The sequence below is a fragment of the Rana temporaria genome, chromosome 2, assembly GCF_905171775.1.
Source record: "Rana temporaria chromosome 2, aRanTem1.1, whole genome shotgun sequence".
In the NCBI taxonomy this organism is placed as follows: domain Eukaryota; kingdom Metazoa; phylum Chordata; class Amphibia; order Anura; family Ranidae; genus Rana; species Rana temporaria.
The window spans coordinates 342,720,334-342,746,446 of NC_053490.1; the positions used below are offsets into that span (position 1 = coordinate 342,720,334).

At 44.8% G+C, this 26,113-nt stretch overlaps 1 protein-coding gene across 1 annotated transcript in view; it reads right to left on the bottom strand.

The window, feature by feature from the left end:
- MFSD4A (major facilitator superfamily domain containing 4A) overlaps positions 1 to 26,113 on the bottom strand; it is a 176,167-nt gene that overhangs the window by 10,030 nt on the left and 140,024 nt on the right. The window contains exons 8-9 of the mRNA XM_040337542.1: positions 21,762 to 21,832; positions 12,806 to 12,926 (exon numbers count right to left, since the gene is read on the bottom strand). Of these exons, the coding sequence (XP_040193476.1) occupies positions 12,806 to 12,926; positions 21,762 to 21,832 (192 nt within the window). The remainder of the gene's footprint in view (positions 1 to 12,805; positions 12,927 to 21,761; positions 21,833 to 26,113) is intronic.

The window sequence follows — 26,113 nt, forward strand, 5'->3', positions numbered from 1 at the left end:
GTTACCCGTCCTATAGGCTCTAATCGACTCTGGGGCTGCAGGCCTGTTCCTTGATGCTACCTTTGTATCGAAGCACTCGATTCTGCTGCAGCTGCGTGACACTCCACATGCCATTGAGGCTCTTGATGGGAGACCTCTACAGCCTGCCCATGTGACTTATGAGACTGTTCCATTGTCCATGGCCATAGGGGCTCTTCACCATGGGATAATCCAATTCCAAGTTATTTCCTCACCTAAGTTTCTGCTGGTTATTGGTTATACTTGGTTACAGAGGCACAACCCCTTTTTTTATTGGCTCCGTACTGAGGTTCTGCCCTGGTCACCACAATGCAGTAAGAGATGCTTCCAGAAGGTAGCCAAGGTCCTGTGCACCTCTTCACTCTCCTCCCTGCCGGAGGAGTACCGCGATTTTAGCAATGTCTTTGACAAAGGTCTAGTCGGTACTTTACCTCCACACCAGTCGTATGATAGCGCCATTGACCTTTAACCTGGTGCCATACCCCCTCATGGCCAGGTTTACAGTTTGTCGGTCTTGGAGGATAAAGCCATGGAGTAGTAGTAGCCTCAACCCATTGGTTTACGTCCTCTGCAGCGTTTTCTTGGCTTTGCCGACTATTATCGGAAGTTTATTCATAACTTCTCGTCTGTGGTCAAGCCCCTGATTGATATGACCAGAAAGGACGGTAACCCACAGAGTTGGTCTCCAGAGTCCATTAAGCATTTTGAGAGTCTTAAGGATGCCTTTGTTTCTGCTCCTGTGTTGGCACATCCTGATCCTACGTTACATAGTTACATAGTCAGGTTGAAAAAAGTCCATCCAGTTCAACCACAAAAAAATAAACAAAATAAAAAAAATAAAAGTACAATCCCATACACCCAACTCCATACCCACAGTTGATCCAGAGGAAGGCAAAAAACCCTGGCAGAGCATGATCCAATTTGCTACAGCAGGGGAAAAAATTCCTTTCTGATCCCCCGAGAGGCAATCGGATTTACCCTGGATCAACTTTACCTACAAATCTTAGTACTCAGTTATACTGTATTATGTCCATTTAGGAAAGCCAGGCCTTTCTTAAAGCAATCTACTGAGCTGGCCAGAACCACGTCTGGAGGGAGTCTGTTCCACATTTTCACAGCTCTTACTGTGAAAAAACCTTTCCGTATTTGGAGATGAAATCTCTTTTCCTCTAGACGTAAAGAGTGCCCCCTTGTCCTCAGTGTTGACCGTAAAGTGAATAACTCAACACCAAGTTCACTATATGGACCCCTTATATATTTGTACATGTTGATCATATCCCCCCTTATTCTCCTCTTTTCAAGAGTGAATACATTTAGTTCTTCTAGTTTTTCCTCATAGCTGAGCGCCTCCATGCCTCTTATCAGTTTGGTTGCCATTCTCTGCACTTTCTCCAGTTCTCCGATATCCTTTTTGAGAACTGGTGCCCCAAAACTGAACTGCATATTCCAGATGAGGTCTTACCAATGATTTGTACAGGGGCAAAATTATATCTCTGTCTCTGGAGTCCACACCTCTCTTAATACAAGAAAAGACTTTGCTTGCTTTGGAAACCGCAGCTTGGCATTGCATGCCATTATTGAGCTTATGATCACCTAAAACCCCCAGATCCTTCACTACAGATCCCCCCAGTTGTACTACCCTAGCATGTATGATGCATGCATATTCTTAGCCCCCAAGTACATAACTTTGAATTTATCAACATTAAACCTTATCTGCCACATAGTTGCCCAATTAGACAGAGCATTGAGGTTGGCTTGTAAATTGGAGACATCCTGTAAGGACGTTATTCCACTGCATAGCTTGGTGTCATCTGCAAAGAGAGAAATGTTACTTTTGATCTCAGACCCATTATCATTTATACATATATTAAAAAATAAGGGTCCCAACACTGAACCTTGGGGTACACCACTGATAACCTTAGACCATTCAGAGTATGTATCAATAACCACGACTCTCTGAATTCTGTCTTTCATCCAGTTTTCTATCCATTTACAAACTGATATATCCAATCCTGTAGACCTTACCTTACACATGAGCCGTGTGTGCGGAACTGTATCGAACGCTTTTGCAAAATCCAAGTATACCACGTCCACAGCCACGCCTCTGTCCAAGGTTTTACTTACCTCTTCATAAAAGGAAATCAGGTTTGTCTGACAACTTCTGTCTTTCATGAATCCATGCTGTCTGTTGCTTAAATAGTTTTTTTCCAGCAAGAACTCATCCATGTGGTCTTTTATTAAACGTTCCAGTATCTTCCGAACTATAGAAGTTAAACTAACAGATCTATAGTTACTTGGTAAAGACTTTGTTCTCTTTTTAAATATGGGCACCACATTGGCCCTGCGCCAATCCAGTGGTACTATTCCTGTCATTAATGAGTCCCTAAATATTAGATACAGTGGCTTTGAAATTACAGAGCTCAATTCTTTTAGGATCCGTTGGTGGATGCCATCTGGTCCAGGTGCTTTATCTACCTTTATTCTGTCGAAATATTTCTGGACCATATCACTTTTGAGCCATTGTGTATCATTTGGGGCTTTGTCACTCCCACACCCATTATGGACATGAGCTCCCCCATGCTCCATTGTATACACAGAGCTAAAGAAAGCATTTAATAAATTTGCCTTCTCTTTGTCCTCAGTCACCCACTCTAGATTATTTTGTAAGGGGCCTACATGCTCAGACTTCACCTTTTTATGTTGCCTTTTAGCCTTGAAGTTAATGCTTCTGAGACTGGAGTTGGCGCCCTTCTGTCGAGCTGTTGGCGATCATTTTAGCCCTGAAAGAATGGAGACATCTCTTCGAAGGTACCACTGTGCCGGTTCTCATTCTTACTGACGTCTGAGGCAAAGCGCCTCTCTCCTAGAAGGACGCGATGGGCTCTTTTCTTGTCGAGTTTTAATCACATTGTCTCATTCTTACCCGGTACTAAGAATGTAAGGGCTGACAATGTTCCTCCACTTCCAAGGCGGAGTCGGTTCCGGTTCCTGTGATTCTTCCTGATTGAATTCTGGTTACGGTTCGCACCAGTCTCACTTCTCCTTTGGGAGACAAAATTCTTGCTGCTCAGGTCGATACCCCTTCTGAGAAACCTTGTGACTGCTGCTTTGTTCCCGAGAGTCTCCGTACTGCCGTGCTCTAGACTTGCCACTCTCCCAAGGCTGCTGGCCACCCTGGGAAGAATCAACTCTTTTGGGCCATTTCCCAACAATTCTGGTGGCCTAGTCTACGTGCTGATGTAACCGCCTTCGTAGATGCCTGTTCCGTGTGTGCTCAAAGTAAGACTCCACGACACCTTCCAGTGGGCCTCCTACAACCCATACCCAATGGAGAGAGGCCCTGGACCCACCTGTCTATGGATTTCATTGTGGAGTTTCCCAACTCCCAGGGCAATACAGTTATCCTTATGGTGGTTGACCGGTTCTCGAAAATGTCTCGCTGTATTCCACTTAAGAAGTTGCCTACTTCTAAGAAACTGGCTTCCATTTTTGCTCGGGAGATCTTTTGCTTACATGGCCTACCCAAGGTCATTGTCTCAGATAGGGGAAGTCAGTTTGTGTCCTTATTCTGGCTAGCCTTTTGTGCACAGTTGGGAATTCTGCTTGCTTTCTCCTCTGCATATCACCCGCAGTCTAATGGGGCCGCAGAATGAGCCAATCAGTCATTGGAGAAATTAGGCATGCGAACGATAGGTACAGACTCCATGCTGACCGCAGACGCCTGCCTGTGCATTCCTACCAGGTTGGGGACAGGGCCTGGCTGTCATCTCGCAACCTCCGACTTCGTGTTCCTTCTCTGAAGTTCGCACCTCGGTTTATTGGGCCTTTCCGTATCCTTCGCAGAATAAACTTAGTGGCTTGCGCATTGGACCTTCCTTCCAGTATACGTATCTCTAATATGTTTCATGTCTCCTTATTGAAACCTTTGGTCTGCAACCGTTTTACCACCTCTGTGCCACTTCCTCACCCTATACAGGTTGAGAACCATGAGGAGTATGAAGTACAGTCCATTGTTGACTCCTGCAGGTTCTGGGAGCGCATACAGCACCTGTTGCATTGGAGAGGGTACGGTCCGGAGGAACGCTCTTTGGTCTCATCCTCAGACATACATGCCCCTATCCTACTCCGTGATTTCCATAGACGTTTTTCCCTCAAACACAGTGGTCCTCTGATTACCTCGGTGCTTTTCTCAAGAGCCCTTGTTGGGGCCGTCCTTTTGCATGGGCACGCTGGGCAGGGCTTTTTTTTTTGCAGATGTGTACATTAGTGCTACGTAGCGCTACATTACCATCCACATTTGTCTGAGTTTTGTCACATTCCTGTGTAGCTGCTTCACTCCCGTTCAGGGTTCATTCTTTGTTACACTTATTTTTGTTTTTGGGTAGCGAACATATTTTTTCCCTTTACAGATGTGTACATTGTCTGACATTTATTCCTCTTTCTTGATCTTCCAACATCAAATTTATATATCTATAGTACTATGAGTGTACTGTACACTGAGACAAATGGTTTCTACTGTCCATCGTACTAATTTATACTCTTTTTTGCATATTTGAAATGACTCAGTGCACATTCTACTAGTGTGTAATATGCTTATATTTATGCTTGCTCATATGTGTGTTTCTATTATTATTTTTTGATTGATGTGATATTTTTCTTTGTAGATACTTATAACTCTAAAACTGTATGGCATGTCATCTTTGTAATGGATGAATTCTCTGATGGTTTGTAGACTCCACCCTTTAATAATTTTTTAACTATATTGATTATTTTTTAAATTGTCAGTAGGTTTTGGACTGTCTGGTAGTGTCAAGTCTCCCCAGCACATAGGAGCCTCTGTCTGCCTTTTTGTCGTTCAGGGGCCAGCACTCTTTTTTGAGTGTGTTCGGGCGGTTACGCTGCCTGGGAGTTAACTTCTCCCGTACACATACGCTCTGGCGATTTCCATCAGTCCAGATATTTCCACCCGCTATACGTGCTGGTGGTCATGTCGACGTGGGACGTTGCCGCGTTTTTTGACGCTGTGGCGCCGGACGCCACGAGGATTGGGGGATTGCACGGACACAGACCACGATGAAAATGTCTGATGTGCAGTTAATACTGGGGGGACCAAGTTCATTGGCCCCTTGCATATACCTGCAATTTTGTCTTTGCCTCTCACCTGGCACCAAATTTGGGCCAGTCTGATAGGCTGACAAGCATCAGCTGTTCTATTTAAACCTGGCTGTGTTATTTTCTTACTGCTGCACAGCCAGGATCCATGCATCTTGTTATAATCCACGAACTAAGGTATGAGAATCTGCTGTTTTGTTAAGCTTTGCACTAGCACACCAAGCTCTGCTTGGCTGGTCAGTATGTACTCACATCCGCCAGTTCTTTGGTTTGTGCTGTTGGCATTTTTACTTTAATTTTTATTTTTTTTCTCCCTTTTCTCTATACCATATATATACTTATACATAATAAGTTCTTATAATAGATTTCATCGCACTCTGCCTCCATCTATCTTCCTGAGATTTGACACACTGCATGGTCCCATCTCTCTGCTGATATTATGTCTGACCCTTTTTGTCTAATATTCCAAACTTCAATGGAATAATGACACTACTTCCACCTTTTTAAAGGGCCAGACTTTTTAAAGGGCAAGACCCTTTATACGTATATACTTTTTTTTTTTTTATCATTTATGGCTATACGCATTATACTTGGGCTGGGCCTCCCCAGAGATTCATCCAACCAGACATGCCCAGTTTATCCACATGTGTAAATATCATCATATGATGTAAGCACTATGGGCCAAATCCTCAGCCAGGCGGCGTAACTTAACTTTCAGCAGTTAAGTTACACTGACTTAAAGTTTTTACCTAAGTGCCTGATCCACAAAGCACTTACGTAAAAATTTCAAGCCGTGTAAGTTAAGTGCCGCCGTCGTAAGGCGTTCCTCCTCTCCGGGGGGCGTTTACAATTTAAATGAGGCGCGCTCCCGCGCCGGCCGTACTGCGCATGCGTGTGACGTAATTTTCCCGACGTGCATCGCGCGAACGTAATTGACGCCGGGCGGCTTTGTGGATTGCGACGGGACACTAAAGTTGCGACGGGTGAAAAAAAGACGCGCCGGGAAAACAAATAATTTAAAAAAAAAATGACAGCGTCGCACAGCATGCATTCCTGAGAGGGAGAACTCCATGCCAATTTTCAACGAAAAAACCGGCATGGGTTCCCCCCCCCAGGGGCATACCAGGCCCTTAGGTCTGTTATGGGTTGTAAGGAGACCCCCCTCCGCCGAAAAATCGACGTAGGGGGTCCCCCTACAATCCATACCAGACCCGTATCCAAAGCACGCTACCCGGCCGGTCAGGAATGGGAGTGGGGACGAGCGAGCGTCCCCCCCCCCCTCCTGAGCCGTGCCAGGCCGCATGCCCTCAACATGGGGGGGTTGGGTGCTCTGGGGCAGGGGGGCGCACTGCGGGCCCCCCCACCCCAGAGCACCCTGTCCCCATGTTGATGAGGACAGGACCTCTTCCCGACAACCCTTGCCGTTGGTTGTCGGGGTATGCGGGCGGGGGCTTATCGGAATCTGGGAGTCCCCTTTAATAAGGGGGCCCCCAGATACCGGCCCCCCCACCCTAAGTGAATGGATATGGGGTACATCGTACCCCTATCCATTCACCTGTAGGCAAAAAGTAAAAGTTAATAAACACACAACACAAGGGTTTTTAAAATAATTTATTATTCTGCTCCGGATGCCCCCCTGTCTTCGTTATTAGCTCAATTACCAGGGGGGGCTTCTTCTTCCACTCTCCGGGGGTCTTCTCCGCTCTCCGGGGGGGGGTTTCTTCTTCCGCTCTCCGGGGGGGGGGCTTCTCCGGACTCCGGGGGGCTTCTTCCATCTTCTCCCCTCTTCCGCTGTTGACTCGGCGAACCCCGGTTCTTCTGCAGCTCTCCGGTGCCTTCTTCTTCAGCGCTGGCTGCCTGCTATGTTTGTGTGTTAGCTCGATTTCAAACAGGCAGCCGGCGCGGTCTTCTGTGACGTCATCTTCTCTTCTGTTCTTCTCCCCTCTTCCGATGTTGCCTCGTCGCCTGTTGTCGCTGTAATGATGGAAGCGCGCCTTGCATCCCATTTATATAGGCATCACCGTCCCATCATGCTCCGGTAGGTACCCACGTGGTGGGTGCACGTGGGTAGGCACCCACCACGTGGGTACCTGCCGGAGCATGATGGGACGGTGATGCCTATATAAATGTGATGCAAGGCGCGCTTCCATCATTACAGCGACAACAGGCGACGAGGCAACATCGGAAGAGGGGAGAAGAACAGAAGAGAAGATGACGTCACAGAAGACCGCGCCGGCTGCCTGTTTGAAATCGAGAAAAAAGGAAATATTGTTGCGCAGACCCAACGTGTGATACAAACATATATTATCAGCCGCGTCTTAAGTGTGCCATACAGCACAAACAAACATAGTAAAAAAAGGGAAGTCGCGCTAATTAAATTAATAAAATAAAATAAAACACCAGTGATAGTGAAAATAAACAGTACGTGGAAATAGACAATTCTATATATAGTGATAATCACCCTCAATGGGGTAGGTGTATATTATAAATAACTCTAGAGAGGTGAGTCGGGAGGAAATAGTGAGGAGACATCTTTGGAATCGGCAGCAGAGGAGTCTGGATTTCAATGGTGATTACTGATGTATGGATATCGCTGGTTGAAGATAATCTTGTGGGCTGCTGTTGGATTTGTCTCTATGCCTATTGTATACTGAATTCTGGTAAGAGTCAGTATTATTTGTGGTGGAGGTCTTCCGTTTGTTCTGAACACAGAGTGGTCGTTATCACTGTTACCTAAGGATTTCTTTTCATCACTACACCTGTGGACTGCTTTATAAATCGCTTGGCCTGTCTGGACTGTCAATTTGCCCATACTAAACTGAAGAGACATTTATGCCATTTAGAGTTATTTATAATATACACCTACCCCATTGAGGGTGATTATCACTATATATAGAATTGTCTATTTCCACGTACTGTTTATTTTCACTATCACTGGTGTTTTATTTTATTTTATTAATTTAATTAGCGCGACTTCCCTTTTTTTTACTATGTTTGAAATCGAGCTAACACACAAACATAGCAGGCAGCCAGCGCTGAAGAAGAAGGCACCGGAGAGCTGCAGAAGAACCGGGGTTCGCCGAGTCAACAGCGGAAGAGGGGAGAAGATGGAAGAAGCCCCCCGGAGTCCGGAGAAGCCCCCCCCCGGAGAGCGGAAGAAGAAACCCCCCCCCGGAGAGCGGAGAAGACCCCCGGAGAGTGGAAGAAGAAGCCCCCCCCTGGTAATTGAGCTAATAACGAAGACAGGGGGGGCATCCGGAGCAGAATAATAAATTATTTTAAAAACCCTTGTGTTGTGTGTTTATTAACTTTTACTTTTTGCCTACAGGTGAATGGATAGGGGTACGATGTACCCCATATCCATTCACTTAGGGTGGGGGGCCGGTATCTGGGGGCCCCCTTATTAAAGGGGACTCCCAGATTCCGATAAGCCCCCGCCCGCATACCCCGACAACCAACGGCAAGGGTTGTCGGGAAGAGGTCCTGTCCTCATCAACATGGGGACAGGGTGCTCTGGGGTGGGGGGGCCCGCAGTGCGCCCCCCTGCCCCAGAGCACCCAACCCCCCCATGTTGAGGGCATGCGGCCTGGCACGGCTCAGGAGGGGGGGGACGCTCGCTCGTCCCCACTCCCATTCCTGACCGGCCGGGTAGCGTGCTTTGGATACGGGTCTGGTATGGATTGTAGGGGGACCCCCTACGTCGATTTTTCGGCGGAGGGGGGGTCTCCTTACAACCCATAACAGACCTAAGGGCCTGGTATGCTCCTGGGGGGGAACCCATGCCGGTTTGGAATTTACAAATTGCCGTGGAGTTCTCCCTCGGGAATGCATACCAAATGCTGTCGCTTGAATGGGCCTTTACAATGTGTGACTAACTTTACACTTTGTAAAAGCAGCCCTAGTTTTACACCAGGCAAACTAACACTTACGGCGAAAAAACTAGGCACAAAAGCTTTGAGGATCGCCCTAAGTGCTAATTTGCATACTAGAAGAGGCATTTCGACTCGAAATGCCCCCAGTGGCGGATGCGGTACTGCATCCTAAGATCCGGCAGTGTAAGTCCCTTACAGATGTCGGATCTTCTGCCTAACTTAGGAAAACTGCTTCTGAGGATCAGTTCCAAAGTTAGAACCAGAGATACGACGGCTTACGCCGGAGTATCTCTTTTGTGGATATGGCCCTATGTATTTTTTTTTTTTCTAGTCACTAAATAGACTGTATTTGATGTTGGACATAATGTCTGTAAATGATATGCAAAACAAAAAGCTCTAGAAGCAATCTAAGAAATGAACAATCCTATAAACTATGGGCCAGATTCACAAAGAGATACGACGGTGTATCTACAGATACACCATCGTATCTCTGACTTAGACAGGTCCTATCTATGCGCCTGATTCATAGAAGCAGTTACGCATAGATAGGGCGAAGATCTGACAGGTGTAACTGTGTTACACTGTCGGATCTTTTTTTTAATTAAAAATGGCGCCGGGGGCGTTCCTGCTGATTTACACTGAATAATATGTAAATCAGCGAGATACGCAAATTCACGAACGTACACGGACCCGACGCTGTGTTCTTACGTCGTTTCCCTAGCGCCATACCAGTCTTATACTTACCCTTTCTAAAAGCAGGCGCAGCCAATGTTAAGTATGGCCGTCGTTCCCGCGTCGAATTTGAATTTTTTTACGTAGTTTCCGTAAGTCGTTCTCGAATACGGAACTACGTAGTTTACGTACGCGTCGCAACCACTGACGTCCTAGCGACGTCAGTGGGAGCAATGCACGCCGGGAAATTTCGCGGACGGCGCCTGCGCATTTAAATCGGCGCGGGAACGCGCCTGATTTAAATATGACACTCCCCTAGCCGCGGAATTTGAATTCCGCTGGGGGATTTAGGATCCGCCGTCGCAAGTTTGGAGGTAAGTGGTTTGTGAATTAGCCACTTGCCTCCTAAACTTGCGGGAGCGGATCTTAATTCACGTAGATCGAGCGGATCTATAGATCCGCTGAGCTACGTGAATCTGGCCCATTATGTTTTTCTTTTCTCCTTACTAGGAAAAATTAAATATTATTGTTTACACCAATATTAAGAACCCCAGAAGAAGGAATTTGCATATGGTTTATGAATTAACCTAACCGTCTGCCTCCGAAACATGTCGGGTTTTATTCACCCTTGCTTGTCTTGATTTATTTGTCAGCATTCGGGTGTGGATTTCTGCATATTGGTGAATTCACTGTGTATGACAATTCCTTTGTTTTAAATGAATTTTTTTCTAATTTGTTGTATATATTGTGACTATCATGATTTATACCAAATAAACTTTTCTATTTTTATATACTTTTTGACAATTCCATCCTATTATTACAATCCGTACCATCCCATGGGCTTTTTTCTCCTACAAATTTCCAAATTTTGTCGGGGTGTGATTGTGATTCCTTGGAATTGCATAACAACTGATCTAGCTTCATTCTTTTTTCTTTGTCTACGGCGTATGCTCGCCGTAGACAACGGCGCAGGCGCACTGACATTTGTCAATGCCATTATTGCAGATAATGGCGTATTTCCACGCATGCACGGGGACCTACTGGTCCCGCGTGCATGCACAGGGACCTACCGGTCCCGCGTGCATGCGCTGGAGTGACGTCTTTGCCGCTCCGGGCCAATCACAGCGCTGGAGCGGCGAGACCAGGAAGAAGTGACGAGGGGACATGGCGGCGGCGGTGGATGGGACGGAGGAGGACTTTGGGGGCTTTGATTGCAGGTAAGTGACACATAATGCCTTTCTCTTGCAGGGTTTTTTTTTTTAATTAAGGGTTTACTTCCTCTTTAAGAGCAAAACTATGATTTTGTTTTAAGCCTATTCCAAATCGGCTTCCTATTCTAAAAGGAACATTGGGGTCATTACCTCTACAAAGCTGGTAGAAAACTGAGAAACAATGCACCAGGGCTGCTTTTAAGTAACAAAAACACATAAGTATGTTATAGGACCTCATGAGGGTAGGGAGTTTTTTTAAAAGGACATTTTAAGAATATATATATATTTTTTAAGTGGGTAAATATGAAACATTTCACATTAATGTTATATTTTTGTGCTAACAGGTAGAACTCTTCTTTTTTGTTTTACTTTTTTTTTTTTTTTTTTATAAAATTTCTTTATAACCTCTTGTGCAAAGCCTGTTGTTCACATACCTTAATAGCTCAAGGTGATCAACTCATCACAGCAACATTTGTTTGACGGTTTTAGTCAAACAGATCTTGCCTCGAAGCAGAAAGCTTCTCTATAGTGTACCTAAAATTTTTCTGTATTAAATGTTTGTTTATAAAAGTGACTAAATAAATTTTTCTGTATTAAATGTTTGTTTATAAAAGTGACTAAATAGGAACAACGATATGTCTCCTCTCCTAGTCAGTCCCGTCCCCCCACAATTAGAAACACACCTAGGGAACACAGTTAACCCGTTGATCGCCCCTAGTGTTAACCCCTTCCCTGCCAGTGACATTTATACAGTAATCAGTGGTTATTTTTAGCTTTGATCGCTGTATAAATGTCAATGGTCCCAAAAAAGTGTCCGATCTGTCAGCTGCAATGTCGCAGTCCCAATAAAAATCGCAGATCGCCGTCATTACTAGTAAAAAAAATAATAATAAAAATTACATAAATCTATCCCCCATTTTGTAGATGCTATAACTTTTGCACAAACTAATCAATATACGCTTATTGCTTTTTTTTTATATACATTTTTTTACCAAAAATATGTAATAAATGTAGAAAATATGTCGGTCTAAATTGATGAAGAAATTTCATTTTTTTTTTACTTTTTTTTTTTTATATTTATAATAGCAAAAAGTGCAAAATAGTATTTTTTTTCAAAATTTACGCTCTTTTTTTGTTTATAGCGCAAAATTTTTTATATTTGTGGGGAAATAAGTAAATCAATTTTGTTTGGGTACAACGTCACAATGTGTGCAATTGTCAGTTAAAGTGACGCAGTGCCGTATCGCAAACAATGGCCTGGTCAGGAAGGGGGAAATCCTTCTGGAGCTGAAGTGGTTAAAGCAATAACTGACCATTATAGTTTTCATTTAACAAAGTCTTCTTTCTTGACTTTGTGCTATAAAGAGGCCCTTAATGTTTTCATAATGGGCTTTCCATTGAGAATAATGGTAGTCTCCATCCTCAGCTTAGTTAATGCATCTGAAAGATGCTTGAATTCTCTAGCGCAGGTCCTGACTTCAACCCAGGCTCAGAAAAAAATAAAAAAAATAACGTACTTACTTGAAGTTTGGTCAGTTAAATGTTTCTTGTGAAACCCTTTAGTGAGGCAGAAGCCAGTGCAGTGGATTTAGATTTTTCTGTTGCAAGTGGACTATGACATTTTTACATGTTAAGTGCAAGAAAATGTAATTATTCTGCAAGTGTAACAATTACAGGTAGTAATTTACAGGTAGTAATACCAATGCCTTCGTGTTACTTTCTCCCCCTAAGAGCTGGTGCCATTTTTGGAATCAAAAAGGGTAAGCATCTATTTCTTAGATTATGATGTTAGTTCAAGGATGACACAATCATCTCAATCCTGTTGTCTGAGCAGATTTTGCCATGAATCAATCTACTTTGTATGTAAAAGCAATACAAAAAACTGCAGCACCTTATCAGTGCACAAACTGGTTCCCTTACCTTTTGATTCCCTTGGATGCATGTTATCAAGCACTAACAGTACAATGTATAGAGTAAAGGCCAATGTGGAGAGACTGATCCCACAAACTAGGAAACTGTAACTTCCCTGAGTTTCAATCACCTGTAATACATAATATGCAAACATTATTGAGATATAATTTATATTTAACATGAATGTACACCACCACAAATTGCCCCCCCCCCCCCCCACTGCTTACAGGTTACACAAACTACAAAGTGCTATAGACTGTTCCCTTACCCCATTTGTCAGCACTGCATGGATAAACTGGGTACTGTAAGATTGGGGGATCATACTCCAATGGTAGATGCGTTTTTCAGTGAGACGCCAACCTGGAACTGAGTTTTAAGGGCCTGGTAGCCCACTTTTATTTAAAAGAAAAGTTCAAAGTTCACAAGAAACAAAAGCAGCCCTCGCAGGGGGGTTTCATAATTTCTGTATCTTGCAAAAAAAATCAACAGTCGCACACAGCGTCTGATTCGCACGCAGCGACTTATCTGCACACAGCGTTTGATTCGCACACAGTGACTTGTCCTTTTGACGCACACAGCTTCTAGCTGCAAACCATGCAGCCTCTCTCTTCTCTCAGAGGTATGGGAGCTCTCCTGGCTCCTAGGAATAGACCTCCTGTCTGTAGGGTGGGGCCCTGAATGCTGTTTAGATCAGCCTTAAAAAGCCCAAACCACAGCTGACCAATTAACTTGTGTTTCTCTACAGATTTTGGAGTAAAGCAGCCATTTCTCCCACAGAACAGGGTCCCATCCTCACAGTACTAACTACTAACCTTTTATCGGTAAAGTTGATTCAGGGAAAATCAGATTGCCTCTTGGGGGGGGGGGGGGGGGATCAGGAACGATTTTTTCCCCTGCTGTAGCAAATTGGAGCATGCTCAGTTTGGCCTCTATTGCTGGAGAGAATATTTTTTTGTTGAGCTGTGCTTTTCAGGTCACATGATATTGACAACACACATGTAGGCATGTATACAGATTCTAAATGACAGCCCAGTGTCTCCCTTCTCCGTGGCCAATTCTTAAAAAAAGAACACAGTGGGTTGGATTATACCTCTTCATGGGTAATCCACCTCCCATAACAGCATAAGCACACATGCTGTAGTGGAAATCTCTTCTTACCTGAACAGTCAGCACTTGGGCAGACCCTGCAGTTTATCACGTGACCATGGCCAAAAAAAAAGGTATATAGTGGCAGTATTTTAATGTAAAAAGATTTATAAGCTGTTGGCACTGTGGTGGGGGGGATGAACTATTTTTCATATTACTGGGTTTAGTAGCACTTGAACATTTATTAGAGATTTTTTTTACTGTTCAGCAGTAGGAGTGGATTCTTGGCATACAGTGGGGATCGAAAGTTTGGGCACCCCCGGTAAAAATTTGTATTAATGTGCATAACGAAGCCAAGGAAAGATGGACAAATCTCCAAAAGGCATCAAATTACAGATTAGACATTCTTATAATATGTCAAAAAAAGTTAGATTTTATTTCCATCATTTTACACTTTCAAAATTACAGAAAACAAAAAAATGGCGTCTGCAAAAGTTTGAGCACCCTGCAGAATTAATATCTTGTACTGACACCTTTGCAAAGCTGAGACTTGCCAGTGTCATGGATTGTTCTCAATCATCGTCTGGGAAGACCAGGTGATGTCAATCTCAAAGGTTTTAAATGCCCAGACTCATCTGACCTTGCCCCAACAATCAGCACCATGGGTTCTTCTAAGCAGTTGTCTAGAAAACTGAAACTGAAAATAGTTGACGCTCACAAAGCTGGAGAAGGCTATAAGAAGATAGCAAAGCGTTTTCAGATGTCAACATCCTCTGTTCGAAATGTAATTAAGAAATGGCAGTCGTCAGGAACAGTGGAAGTTTAAGCAAGATCTGACAGAACAGCTCGCAGGATTGTGAGAAAAGCAGTTCAAAACCCACGTTTGACTGCACGATCTCTCCAGAAAAATCTGGCAGACACTGGAGTTGTGGTACACTATTCCACTATAAAGAGATACTTGTACAAATATGGTCTTCATGGAAGAGTCAAATAGAAAATGATATTCAGCGCTGGAAAAATAAAACTAACAACCTAATAAATGCAAGCCAGCACTAAGGACAAATTCATAAAAAATTCCCAAATATAGCTATATAATGTAAACAGTGCAGCGCAATTAGACAACATTAAAATAAATAAATAAAGTGAAAGAATACACAATAACTAGTGTATATAATAAAAGAAAATCAGTGTCCATGTGAAAAAATCCATAAATGAATAAATAAATAAATAAATTCTCGGTCAATCCAACGAAAAGAAATTCCAGAGTGAAAGTGAAGAGATGACACCATATACTATCCACCACCAGTGAAAGATGGCCTCTCACCTCATAGCTTAGACCCTTGCAGATCACAAAGCATATCTGTTTAAATCAACAGCTGACAGCCTCCATAGGAAACGGATGGATGAGCTCAGCACCACGGATCCAGACCCAAAGACTTTCCAACAGGGATACCACCATATAATTGAAAAGAAAGGGAAAAATCTAGTGCTCTCCGATTGGATTTATTTTATTAAAAACGAGCAAATAAAAAGTTGCACTCACATGTAAGGACACTCAGTATGCCGAGTGTCAGCGTAATAGCATATAACAGCATGTAAAACCGTCTGTCTGTAATCTGCGGCGGTCATGGGTGACACTGTGCGTGGCTCCTCCCCTCTGTACGCGTTACATCCCGTGGGCAGGACTTCTTCAGCGTGGGTTAAGGGAACACACACTAAAATGTCTCCCATGACTAATATTTATATGTAACCCCAGCAACATGTCCACCAATCACATCCTAATGGAGAAGCTGCTTGTAACAGCAATTGCATCTCACATAAAGAGTTAATAAACTAGGAATGGCAGCACAACAGCTAGGGAAAATTATTAAAACGAACACATGGCTAAAATGATTAACTTGACTAAATCCGGCAAGCAAAAGGAAAAATTCAAAATATAAAATTCAACGGTAATGTCATATCATAAATTAGAACATAGTTCGTGCTAATAGAATTAAAATGAGTTTGCACCTATATAGGTGCAAAAACACTCAGATTTATATGCCAATATATTTGTAAAAAACAGAACGTCATCCACGATCGCCTAAATAAGTGAGTCAACATACACTATCACATTGTACATAATCAATATCCAATATTAAGATTAATATTAGAAAATATAAAAATAAATAACGGACTCATGAAAAAATATATGAAAATAAAAAATGAAAAATGTAAAAAATGATGAAAAAAAAAAAAAAAAAAGATATATATATACATACAAAATATATATATATATATATATATATATTTTTTTAAGATAAAAACCTTTTTAGACAAATTGAAATCCAGAGAATCCTGAACTAAAAATGACATCATATTCTAAAGTGTTCCAGAGCAGTACGCCTATAATCCACCTCATCTATCTGAGATGAAGCAGTTCAGGTCGAACTCTACGTTCAAACCAGCCGGGGAGGCAACTTTGAACTCAAAAATCCAAAAGGATTCACAAAGACTAAGGCCCCATACACACCATAGAATCTATCCGCAGATAAATCCCATCAAATGGGTTTCTGCGGATAGATCCTATGGTGTGTACATGCCAACGGATATTTATCCGCAGATAAATCTCCCCTGGGATGGATTTCCAGCAGATGGATATTTGCTGACATGCACAACAAATCCATCTGCTGGAATCCATTCCAACGGATGGATCCGCTCGTCTGTACAGACTTACCGGATCCATCCGTCTAAAGGGATTCCCCGCACGCGTCGTAATGATTTGACGCATGCGTGGAATTCCTTATATGACAGCGTCGCGCCCGTCGCCGCGTCATAATAGCGGCGACGGCGCGACACGTCATCGGCAGAGGATTTCAGCGCGGATTTCAATGCGATGGTGTGTACACGCCATCGCATAGAAATCCTCTGAAATCCACGAGAGGATTTATCCGCGGATACGGTCCGCTGGACCGTATCTGCGGATAAATCCTCTCGTGTGTATGGGGCCTTAGTTGTCTGATAAAGTGTCCACCCCTCCAATGTCTTGACACCTTCTCTATCCCCCAGAATTTTAACCCCTTTGGGTCACGATGATGATGCTGTCTAAAATGTCTCGATACACTGTGCGTTTTTATACCTCTTTTTATGCAGCTGATATGCTCCCCCACACGTACGTGGAGCGCGCGTGAGGTGCGCCCCACGTATTGTAATCCGCATCCGCACTCTAACATATACACCACCCCCTCAGTGGTGCAAGTGACCAGTTGTTTGATGGGGTACTCTACATGTGTAACAGAAGAGGTGAACGTTTTGCGTTTTTAACATTATTCTTTACGTGTTTGCAAGTCGCACATCTACCACAAGCGTAGAAACCAGATAAAAAGTTGAATAACCTAGGCTGGGCAATTATAGGTGGATCTATAATCCCCGGGGCAATACAATCCCTTAATGCCGGAGCTTTCCTATATATGAATTGAGGACGCTATGGGAGAACAGGCCCCAAAGTCAAATCCCTCTTTAAGATAGGCCAATGTTTGGCTACAATTCTTTCGAACTTTTTATGTTGGATATTGTAGTCCAAAATAAGTTTATAATTACTAGGGATCTCATTTGCTACCACACTCAAAGGTTTGTCAGCAATGATAGTTGTTCTAACCATAGATCTGACTTTCTCAATTTCCTCATCCATACTAGGTAAGGAGTATCCCTTTTGTGTGAACCTCTCGGCTAATATTTGGGCTTGTGAGAGGAAATCAAGCTCAGATGAGCAATTTCTCCGTAATCTCACAAATTGCCCTCTTGAGATGTTACATAACCAAAGTCTATGATGGCAACTAGACAGGGGTATAAAACCATTACGGTCCGTGACCTTGAAATGGTTCCTAGTTTGCAACTGATTATTCTTTTTAAAAAATTCAAGATCTAGGAAGGAGATCTGATCACAGGACACCGTCCAAGTCAACAAAATATTTTTGTCATTATGTCATTATGTCATTATGCCGCGTAAACATAACCTTTTTTCAGGATGTAAAAAATGACATTTTTAATGGTCTAGAAAAAACAAAGTTTTTTTCAACCCAATCGTTAAACCGGCCTTGCCTACACACGATCATGAAAAGAAAATGCTCTAGCAAAGCGCGGTGGCGTACAGCACGTACAACGGCACTATAAAGGGGAAGCTCCATTCGGATGGCGCCACCCTTGGGGCTGCTTTTGCTGATTTGGTGTTAGTAAAAGACGATTCGCGCTTTTCAGTCTGTTACAGCATGATGAATATGCCAGCCTCCAGCCTGGAGGAGAGATGTGGGGTCTTATTGACCCCGAATGTCTCCTTAAGGAGGACCTGTCACACACTATTCCTATTACAAGAGATGTTTACATTCCTTGTAATAGGAATAAAAACGATCGGAAAAAAAAGTAAAAAAAGTGTAAAAAAATTAATAAATACGTAAAATAAAAAATAAATAAATAAAATTAAAACGCCCCTGTCCCCAGTAGCTTGCGCTCAGAAGCGAACGCACATGTAAGTCCCACCCACGTATGTAAACGTCGTTCAAACCACACATGTGAGGTGTCGCCGCGTGCATTAGAGCGTGTGCAACAATTCTAGCACTAGACCTCCTCTGGTAACCTGTAAAAAATGTCAAATCATCGCCTATGGAGATTTTTAAGTAACGAAGTTTGGCGCCATTCCATGAGTGTGCGCAATTTTAAAGCATGAAATGTTAGGTATCTATTTACTCGGCATAACATCATCTTTCATATTTTACATAAAAATTGGGCTAACTTTACTGTTTTGTTATTTTTTAATTCATCAAACCATTTTTTCCCCCAAAAAAAGGTGTTTGAAAAATGATTGCGCAAATACCGTGCAAGATAAAAAGTTGCAATGACCACCATTTTATTCCCTAGGGTGTCTGCTAAAAAAACATATATAATGTTTGGGGGTTCTGAGTAATTTTCTAGCAAAAGAATGATGATTTGTACATGTAGGAGAGAAATGCCAGAATAGGCCCGGTATGGAGGTGGGTTTTAAAGTCCGGTATTGAAGTGGTTAATGACATTAAAAAAAAAACGTAATTTTTTACAACCCGAAAAACGGCCGTGTGTACGCGGCATAACTGTTTTATGGATTTATAGGAAATAATAAAAGGCTTTAACGTGCTAGTTTACAATTAATTAAAAACTGGTAAACTAGGTTTATAGGGCCAGATTCACAGAGGATCTCTGAGAGTATCTATGCGGCTGATTCATAGAATCAGTTACGCATAGATAGCCCTAAGATCCGACAGGTGTAATTGACTTAAACCGTCGGATCTTAGGATGCAATACTTCGGTCGCCGCTGGGTGGAGTTCGCGTGGTTTTCCAGCGTCGGGTATGCAAATTAGCTTTTACGGCGTTCCACGAAGGTACGCACGTTCGTTACGTCGTTGCAAGTTTTTTTTTCCCGTCGCAAAGTTAAGAGTGCTATTAACATGGTGTAAAATTACTCCACCATGTTAAAGAATGGCCGTCGTTCCCGCGTCGAATTTGAATTTTTTTTTTCGGCGTAAGTACGTTACGCACATCGCCATTCACAAACACATCGGGGCGCCGTAATTTCGCGCAAAGCACGGCGGGAAAATTGTGAACGGAGCATGCGCAGAACGTCCGGCGCGGGAGCGCGCCTAATTTAAATGGTACATGCTCCATTTGAATTGGGCGGGCTTGCGCCAGACGGGTTAACGTTACACCGCCGTAAGTTTACACGCAAGTGCTTGGTGAATCAGGCACTTGCGCTGAAAACTTGCGGCGGTGTAACGTAACGACGATACGTTACGCCGCCGGAGTTTTCTGTGAATCTGGCCCATAGTGTGTGTTCTAATCAATATTGCATTCAGTCACAAAATGCTTCCACTGGTGGCACTTTTTTCAGTGCTGTAATACAATGTAGTGGAGATGTATTGACAATATCACAGTTCTTATGCCGATAAGAGTCAATGGGGTTTGATTTACTAAAACTAGAGAGTGTAAAATCTGGTGCAGCTGTACATGGTAGCCAGTCGGCTTCTAACTTCAGCTTGTTCAATTAAGCTTTGACAAAAAACCTGGAAGAAAAACCTGGAAGCTGATTAGTTTCTATGCAGAGCTGCTCCAGATTTCGTACTCTCCAGTTTTAGTACATCAACCCCAATGTGTATACTTTAACCGCTTAAGGACCGCCGCACGACTATTTACATCGGCAAAATGGCACGGCTGGGCATATGGACGTACAGGTACGTCACCTTTAAGATGGCCAGCCCTGGGTAGTAAGCGCAGTCCTGTCCCCCGTGACTGCGCCCGTGGTACCCGCGGACCCGGTCGCCGCCGGTGTCCCACGACCGGGTCACAGAGAGGAAGAACGGGGGAAGAGGTAAGTGTAAATAAACCTCTCCCCGTGCTTCCTAGTGTGGCTGTCACTGATTGTCTGTTCCCTGTCTTAGGGAATGACGATCAGTGACGTCACACGCACAGCCACGCCTCCCCACAGTAAGAACACTCCCTTAGGGCACACTTAACCCCTACAGCGCCCCCTCCTGGTTAACCCCTACACTGCCAGTGTAATTTTTACAGTTATCAGTGCATTTTTATAGCACTTTTCACTGTGAAAATGGTCCCAAAAATGTGTCAAAAGTGTCCGATGTGTGTGCCATAATGTCGCAGTCACAAAAAAAATCACTGATCGCCGCCATTAGTAGTAAAAAAAAAAAATTATTATTAAAAATGCCATAAAACTATCCCCTATTTTGTAAACGCTATAACTTTTGGCAAACCAATCAAAAATATGTAGAAGAATACGTATCGGCCTTAACTGAGGAAATTTTTTTTTAGATATTTTTGGGGGATATTTATTATAGCAAAAAGTAAAAAAATATTGAATTTTTTTTTAAATTGTCGCTCTATTTTTTTTTATAGCGCAAAAACATAAAAACCGCAGAGATGATCAAATACCACCAAAAGAAAGCTCTATTTGTGGGAAAAAAAAGGACGACCACGCAATTGTCAGTGAAAGCGACGCAGTGCCAAATCGCAAAAAGGGACCTGGTCCTTTACCTGCATAATGGTCCGGGGCTTAAGTGGTTAAAAATGCAGATAATTCCCATCCCTTCTGTATTGAACTGTATTGTCATTGCACTGTCACCCCTCTACATTGTAAAGCACTGCACAAACTGTTGGCGCTATATAAATCCTGCAGAATAATAATAATTAAACTCTTAGGCCCCGTACACACGACCAAACATGTATGCTGAAACTGGTCCGCGGGCCAGTTTCAGCATACATGTTCGGTCGTGTGTAGGCGCGAGCGGGCCGAATTCCAGCAAACATTTGCCCGCCGGGCCTTTTCCCAGCGGGCAAATATTCCTGGACGTGTTTTAAAACCGTCCGCTGGAATCCTGCCCGCTCGGACATGTACGGTCGTCAGTACAGACCTACCGTACATGTCCGAGCGCCCGCCGTCCCTCGCATGCGTCGAATGACTTCGATGCATGCGTGGAAGCCTTTAAATGGCAGGCCCGCCCACGTCTCCGCGTCATCGCCGCGTCATCGTCGCGGCGACGACGCGGACACGCCCCGCGTATTGTTTACGCGCGGACTTCTGTACGATGGTTAGTACAACCATCGTACAGAAGCCCTCTGGCAGGCATGTACAGTGAAAACGGTCCGACGGACCGGTTTCATCGTACATGTTTGCTCGTGTGTACCGGGCCTTATAAAAACATTTTATTGTATGATAGAATTTTAATAGGTTGCAGTCATTATTTATAACAATTGTTTCCTATTCATAACATTTCGGCCATTATTACCAGTTAAATTAGTCCAAAAAGTGATATGAAGAATGTTGGTTGCTATACTGTATATCATTTTGTTGTTTCTTACCGTTCCTACTAGTATCTGAAGAACCATCTCGCCTATCCCAGCAGCGGTTACAAGAACTGTGGTGGCACAGCCTGCAGGTAAAAATAGAAATCTATATTTGGTTGTATGGCAGTAATATATATACATGTAAACAGTGGGCCGAAGGCATATCTAAATGCTTGAAAATGATATTAAAAGTGGTTTCTTGAGGGAGACCTCATGATCCATAATAGAGAATTTGTAGGGATGCATAGAACCAGAACAATATGACAGTGCGGCTCTTGTTCTGGGTGGACGTCATATGACGATGCGGCTCTTGTTCTGGGTGGACGTCATATGCCGGCGCACCAGAATGACCGTGGCCACGCCGTGTTGCTAGGAAATGGCGCGACCCTGATCTCTGTAAAGAGCCACTGACATGGCTCTTGAACGGCTGTGTCCGATCATAGCCAGTCACATGTATATGTGAAAGTGCCATGAATCAGCTATCCTCGCCTCACACAGACAGTATGTGGCAAGGAGAACCGATCAGGGGCATCTCTTTGCAGTTGAGAACAGGGAAGCTAATCGGGGCACTGATTACAGTAATGCTGCAGCATTGTCACCAATTAGTGCCCATCAGTGACACAAATCAGTACCCATTACTGGTGCCAGTCAGTGCTGCCTTTTAGTGCTGCCCAACAATTCCCATCAGTGCCCACCAGTGCCGCCTATCAGTGCCCACCAATGCCGCCTATCAGTGCCCATTAGTGTTTCATAATAGTGCCGCCTCATCAGTGCCCATAAGGGCCACCTCATCAGCGCACATCAGTGAAGGAGAAAAATTACTTATTTACAAAATTGACAAAACGAAAAAAAAACGTGGTTTTCTTTTTTTGTTAAAAAATAAAACACCCAGCAGTTATTCAATACCACCAAAAGAATGCTCTATTTGTGTGAAGAAAATCATTTAAAATTAATTTGTGTACAGTGTTGCATGATCGCGCAATTGTCATTCAAAGTGCGACAGCAGAAAGCTCTATTTGTATGAAGAAAATCATTAAAAATGTATTTGGGTACAGTGTTGCATGACTGCAATCGTCATTCAAAGTGCGACAGCACTGAACGCTGAAAATTGGCCTGAGCAGGAAGGGGGTGAAAGTGCCCTGTATTGAAGTGGTTAAGAACATTTGATTGTTCCCATGTGGCTGACAGAAACGAGCGGTAAATACAATACTTTAGAAAGACTTAAAGGGTCACTAAAGGAAATTTTAATTAATATTAACATGTTATACTTACCTCCACTGTGCAGTTCTTTTTGCACAGAGTGCCCCCAATCCATGTCTTCTGGGGTCCCTCGGCGGCTGTCTCTGGTCCTCCCCGCAATTAGTCACCACAGTCATGCGAGAGCTTGCATGGTGGTCACTAATTGCGGGCGCTCTCCCGTGATACAGCGAGCGGCCATAGCTGCTCACTGTATAACTCGTCCCCGCCCCTCGGCGCACCGCGTCACTGGATGTGATTGACAGCAGCGCCAGCCAATGGCTGCGCTGCTCTCAATCCATCCGCTCTAGCCAATCAGCGGCCAGGCTGAGCGTCGAAGAGTATATCGGGACCCCGCAGGACTTTTGAGGGGTCAGTATAACGGGGGCTCGGGGGGGGGGGGGTGGCAGTATCAGATGTTGTTTCACCTTAATGCATAGATTGCATTAAGGTGAAAAAACATTTTCCTTTACAACTCCTTTAATGTGAATACATCCTCAGGGTCAGATGGCTTATACCTGAGAGTTCTCAAATAACTTTTTCCATGTTCTAGCCAGTAATGTGTTAATTTTTAAGGACAGCTTACTGATTGGAATGCTATCAGCAGATTGGAGAAAATCAAACGTATCAATATTCAAAACAGGGCCAAGATATATACCTGGAAAGTACAAATCGGTCAGTCTAACATCAATAGTATGTAAACTATTGGATAGAATGATAAGGGACCATATCCAAGAATTTGCTTATGAAAATGGTATCATTAGTAGTAACCAACATGGATTTTTTATTCTTTAGGAAGGTAAGCTTTAATTTGTATAAAGGAAGACCTGTGAACATAGGGGCTGATTTACCAAGCCTTTACTCCATGACTCATGGAGTAAAAGCAGGAGTAGCAGCCGTTTTGACATTTACTATTGAAATACGCTGGTGCAGTGTATTTCATTAGTTACTAAAGTGCTCAGTGCGCCCAGGAGAGGGCGCATTGTGTGCCTGATAGACCTGGCGCACGGCACATTGAAATGTAAATATCGGGGATTCGGGCGGGAGTTTATTAGGGGGGGAGGTGGGGTGATGCAGGGGAAGTGAAGTGACATGTGTTTGAATGTGTTTGGCGGGCCGAATTGAAAGTGAAAGTGTTTTTTGGAAACCGATCCCCGTACGCTTACACAGTGCGCCTGAACCTCGAGAGGTTCATTTTCATACTGGGCATGCGTACAGGGAAATTTCAGGGATTCCCGTGCGCCTTGTCAGTACGCCGAGAAAATCTTGGTAAATACCAAGCGGCGTACCCGTGATTGCGCTGCGTGACGCGGCGCACGGGAATCTCCGAACGGTTTTCAGCCTGCGCTGACCATGAAGGGGAACTCCGCGCCAAATTTCAAACTTGAAATCGGCGCGGGTCCCCCTCCTTGGTCTGGAACGCGAGGGGTTAAACCCGCGCCGAAAATCGGCACGGGGTTCCCCCCCAGATCCAAACCAAGCCCTCATCCCAGGCACGCAGTCTGGCCCGGACAGGAATGGGGGTGGGGACGAGCGAGCGCCCCCCCCCTCCTGAGCCGTACCAGACCGCATGCCCTCAACATGGGGGAGTGTGTGCTGTGGAGGAGGGGGCACTGCCCCCCCACCACACAGCACTCTTGTCCCCATGTCGATAGGGACAAGAGCCTCTTCCCGACAACCCTTGCCATTGGTTGTCGTGGTATGCGGGCGGGGGCTAATTGGAATCTGCGAGTCCCCTTTAATAAGGGGGCCCCCAGATGCCGGCCCCCCACCCTATGTGAATGAGTATGGGGTACATTGTACCTCTACCCATTCACCTGGGGAAAATGTAAAGTTAAAAAACACACCACACAGAATAAAATAATTTATTAGTCAGCTTCGGGGCCCCCCCTTTCTTCTTTAGCTCTTTTTGAAGGGGGGGGTTTCTTCTCTCCCGATCTTCCGCCGGGACCCTGGGCTTCGGCGATTTCTGCCGGGGGAGGGCGCCATCCCTCGGTCCTCTCCGAAGCCTTCCGCCGGGGGCCCCCACCCCATTTAAGCTCTTTTACATTAGGGGGGGGGCATTCGGACTTCGGCGACTTCTGCCGGGGGATGGCGCCTATCCCCCGGTCTTTCCGGTGCCTTCCGCCAGGGCTCCGGTCTTGTTCCTCGTCTTCTGCAGGGGGTGCGCCAACTCCCCGGTCTTTTCTCTGCTGTCTTCCCTCTTCTGCCTGTCTCCTCCGGGGGACAGGGCTTTCTTTCCGCTTCTTTCTTCTCTGTTCCATCTTCTGCCTGTCTCCCCCGCGGAGCCAGGGCTTTCTTCTCTGTTCCCTCTTCTGCCTGTCTCCTCCGGGGGACAGGGCTTTCTTTCCGCTTCTTTCTTCTCTGTTCCATCTTCTGCCTGTCTCCCCCGCGGAGCCAGGCAGGGCTTTCTTCTCTGTTCCCTCTTCTGCCTGTCTCCCCTGCGGAGCCAGGGCTTTCTTTCCGCTTTCTTTCCTGTTCCCTCTTCTGCCTGGCTCCTCCGGGAGCTCAGGGCTTGTCTGCGCTGTGTTCTTCCTTCTCTTCCATTCGATGTTGACACGACGACGTTCCGCGCTGACATGCCGTGTGAGCGGCGGGCATCGACTTATATAGGGCAATGCCACCATGTGACCTCAACCCATGTGACATCACATTCCCTGGGCATGATGGGAATGTGATGTCACATGGGCTGAGGTCACATGGTGGCATTGCCCTATATAAGTCGATGCCCGCCGCTCAGACGGCATTCCAGCGCCGGACCTCGTCGTGTCAACATCGAATGGAAGAGAAGGAAGAACACAGCGGAGACAAGCCCTGAGCTCCCGGAAGAGACAGGCAGAAGCGGAAGGCACCGCAGAAGCCCGGAGGGTGGCGCCCTCCGGCGGAAAACAACGAAGCCCGGAGCCCTCCCCCATAGGCAAAGAGGAGCCTCCTGGTGAAGGGGGCTCCGGCAGAAAACAGCACAGGGGGGGCTACAGAACCCCCCCCCGCAGAAAACGACAAAGCACTGAGCCCTCCCCCATAGGCAAGGAGGAGCCTCCTGGTGAAGGGGGCTCCGGCAGAAAACAGCACAGGGGGGGCTACAGAACCCCCCCCCGCAGAAATTGACGAAGCCCGGAGCCCTCCCCCAT